The following is a 3,772-nucleotide window of genomic DNA, read 5'->3' as shown; positions in this document are numbered from 1 at the left end:
CATATACATAATCTATCTAATCAATTGTGGTTACTAGCTGCACTTAATGTTCAATTAAAATGACAAGAACGCTGTTTATTGTTTATTTATATTATAAATTAATATTTGTATTTGTAACTAAAAACAAATGAAGGTAAAACATGCGCCATACAACTCCTGCGCAGCAGGCGGCGCAAAAAAAGAAAGAAGCGTTCGTTCAACGTCGAACGTATTGGTCACGTCAGCACGCTTTAAACGTCATCGCGTTTTGTTAGGGCTCGGCGAGGTAAGATGGCGGCGCCAGAAGAACAGGAATTATCTCAGGCTCAAACTGAAAAACTCCTTCAGTTTCAGGTACCAACTAGATTGTCTGGTTAACACATACTGTTTGGATCTTTTATAGACTCAATTATCAGAAAAAATAGTGTTCGCGGTGTCCAGCTCAGCTGCTGTAAGTATAAACGACCAGTCAGCGAGCTAACTGCCGTAAAGAGCGTTAGTTTTTACTCAACCAAAACCAGCTGTAGTTTATCTAATAAATGCAGACTTAATCTGAAAAATATCCTTTTGTTCTATGTCCGTATAAAGACTTTCTCCTGTATACAAGTGTCTTTTGTTTTAGTTGAAATGGCAGCTGTCAGTTATGCAGCGAGACAGTGGTTGTGTCACAAAACCTAGAGAGCTGCCTACCTAGACAGCAGATTTGGTCAAAGTAAAGTGCGCCTATGATGCTCTAAGTGCTCTCTAGTTAGGCAGCATTCTAGGTTTTTGACGGCCATATGTGGAACAACCAGTCGTCTGGAACGGTACGTAAAATGCCATTTAGATAGACCTTATACTAGGTTTTGAGAGACAGTGCTAATCTGCCTCCAGTCTACCTGGCAATACTTTTAACTTGGTACATTTAGTTTTTTTTTGTTTGTCTTGTTTTAAACTGTTTGCAACAATCATTGGAGAAGATTACTTGTTCCTCATCTACTCCGGAGTCATGGAGCAATATAAAAGAAAAATATGGTCTTGAATGATGACTGATCTTGAAAACACTCACTTAATCTAAAATTTTATAAACGCACTGCCACCCAAATGTTTCATTCCTTATCAAAACTTGTCATATTTTATAAACATATAACATTTATAAACATCTGTCATGCAACATTTTAACTTATGACATCGAAACATTTCAGCGCTTTTCTTTTGTTTGTAAATAATGTAAGATCTGTCCTTATTATTCAGGACCTGACAGGCTTGGAGTCAATGGACCAGTGTCGGCGCACATTAGAACAACACAATTGGAACATTGAGGTGAGAGCTGGTAAATCAAATGAATGGATTCATTCTTTTGTATTGGGAACTTATTATAATTATTGGAATTAATGGGAATCTTTTTTACAGGCCGCAGTACAAGACAGACTAAATGAGCAAGAAGGAGTTCCGAGTGTCTTCAACCCGCCGCCCGCCAGACCGTTACAGGTCAACACAACAGACCACAGAGTGTATAGCTATATTGTCTCAAGGCCACAGCCTAGAGTAAGAAGGTCTTTTGGTGTTTATGTTATGTGTTCTGTTTTTTCCTTCATTCTCAGTGCTCATTTCTTTGTTCTAGTGTTTTCAATAAACATTTATATCTAGCTGTGGTAAATACTAAAATGCCAAGGAAAGATTCTGGTTTCAACTGGTGTGACATGCAGACAGTTTAGGGTAATTCCCTATTAAAATTGCAGCACTATGACATTGCAACATGGCCCTCTATAAATATTAAATAAGCTGCTTATATCAATATATTTTTCTCTTTTACAGGGCTTATTAGGTTGGAGTTACTACTTGATAATGCTTCCCTTCAGGTTTACGTATTATACACTTCTGGACATATTCAGGTATTAAAGCAGTTCATCTAATATAGACTTGTAATATTTCACACTACAGTAGTAACTAGTATTTCTATTGAGGTTTTTTCTTCTTCTCTCAAATTCTTCAGATTCACCCTGAGATTCATTCGACCGGATCCAAGGGGTCGTGTCACAGATCCTGTTGGAGATGTCATGTCCTTTATTCATAGTTTTGAGGAGAAATATGGTCGATCGCATCCTGTATTCTACCAGGGAACATATAGTCAGGTATGTTAATATAAAAAAGTACATTTAACTTTTCATGTATTTGACCTGTTTACCAGACAGACACCTGAAGACTGAAACATCTTGGGTTAAGTAAATCCAAAATTGTTCTTAATGTGTGTATCTATTGAACTTGTTTTTTTCTTCTAGGCTCTGAATGACGCCAAGCGAGAACTTCGCTACTTGTTAGTTTATCTTCATGGAGATGATCACCAGGACACAGATGAGTTCTGCAGGTAGCTTTTAAGTTGGAATGTTCTCCTCTATACACATTCACATCTGGTGAGCTTCTTATCTCATAACCAGAGCTCTTGTCTGTTTCTCAGAACCACGTTATGTTCAGAAGAGGTGCTGACCTTCATTAACACAAGGATGCTGTTTTGGGCATGTTCCACCAGCAAGCCAGAGGGTTACAGAGGTAACTAGCTTGACATCAACTTCACTTCCCAGTCTCTGATTGGTGTCATCGTTATCTCACAAGATGTGGTTTGAGCTGATTATCTTGTCTGTGTTGTGTGTTCAGTCTCTCAGGCCCTGCGTGAGAACACCTATCCCTTCCTGGCTATGATCATGCTGAAGGACCGCAAAATGACAGTTGTTGGGAGACTGGAGGGGCTGATCCAGCCTGAGGATCTTATCAACCAGCTGACCTTCATCATGGAGGCAAACCAGACATATCTCATGTCTGAACGACTAGAGAGGTGAGGTTATGTGGTTTGCTTTCTGAAGAATTGAAACTCACCCCGATGTGTAGGGCATTTAATTATAACACAAAAATAAACTATATTTTATTAGGGTTGGGTACCAAAACCCGGTACCCATGTATCCGGTATGTACTAGAATGAATCAGAACGCAGATTTCGGTGCCATGCCTGAGCAATCAATTGAAATATTTGTCCTCTGGTTCTCCGAAACAGGCGTAAGAAGCATCAAGTAAAAAATAATTTCCCGACTGAGAAAATGCACATGAACTCAAGTCGGAAAGCTCTAATAATACAAATCTTTGTAGTAACGAGAGTGTCCATGTTGTTTTCACATTCTGACTGAAGCACAACTCGGGAAATGAGCGCATCCGAGGAGAGCGTGAATGCAGTAATTACACTTGCTCTGATGACAGCAGGTAGCCTTCCGTTAACTAAGCTAAACATGCTTAAATTAAAATGCCTAAAGCTAAACTTCCCTTGTATTCACATTTCTAAACCTGTTGTCCAACAAAAGAGAACATTATAACATTTTTACTCCACAACACCAGTCAAATGCTTCCTTTTGTGATCTGATGTGGCTTCTTGTCACAGAATGAGGCAGAAAATATGTTCCATAGGCTACTTTAAAAAGAATACATCGATTAGAAATGGATTAGAAATATACTTAATTATTATGAAAATACCAGAGATGGCTTGAATAACACAGATAAACTATATTGTCGCAGTCGAGTGTTTATTGTCTTTGTTTTATCATTGAAAACATTTATATGTTCCGTTTACTCAGTTACAGCTATAATAGCATGCCTTTGTCCATATAAGGGATTTCCTGGAGGGTCATGAGTTCCACTACTTCTGAGACTGGATATGTGGATTTTCTGTGCGAGGGCGCCCTCTGGCATACAGTATGGATGAAACAGACATCATGTGTTTATAGTGCTGATGGCCAATCCATCATTTTTGGGTGGAATTTTTTTTTTT

General features: G+C 38.6%; 1 protein-coding gene across 1 annotated transcript in view; it reads left to right on the top strand.

Annotated features, from left to right (window-relative positions):
• Positions 1-225: 225 nt before the first annotated feature.
• LOC107594931 (FAS-associated factor 2) overlaps positions 226-3,772 on the top strand; it is a 5,295-nt gene continuing 1,748 nt past the window's right edge. Inside the window, exons 1-8 of the mRNA XM_016285162.1 lie at positions 226-333; positions 1,213-1,281; positions 1,372-1,506; positions 1,777-1,853; positions 1,955-2,093; positions 2,241-2,326; positions 2,417-2,508; positions 2,614-2,791. Of these exons, the coding sequence (XP_016140648.1) occupies positions 271-333; positions 1,213-1,281; positions 1,372-1,506; positions 1,777-1,853; positions 1,955-2,093; positions 2,241-2,326; positions 2,417-2,508; positions 2,614-2,791 (839 nt within the window). The 5' untranslated portion in view covers positions 226-270. The remainder of the gene's footprint in view (positions 334-1,212; positions 1,282-1,371; positions 1,507-1,776; positions 1,854-1,954; positions 2,094-2,240; positions 2,327-2,416; positions 2,509-2,613; positions 2,792-3,772) is intronic.

Source organism: Sinocyclocheilus grahami, unplaced genomic scaffold, assembly GCF_001515645.1.
Source record: "Sinocyclocheilus grahami isolate Dianchi unplaced genomic scaffold, SAMN03320097.WGS_v1.1 scaffold193.1, whole genome shotgun sequence".
In the NCBI taxonomy this organism is placed as follows: Eukaryota; Metazoa; Chordata; class Actinopteri; order Cypriniformes; family Cyprinidae; genus Sinocyclocheilus; species Sinocyclocheilus grahami.
The sequence above is the reverse complement of the archived record's forward strand: the minus strand, read 5'-3'. Positions and strand labels throughout refer to the sequence as shown.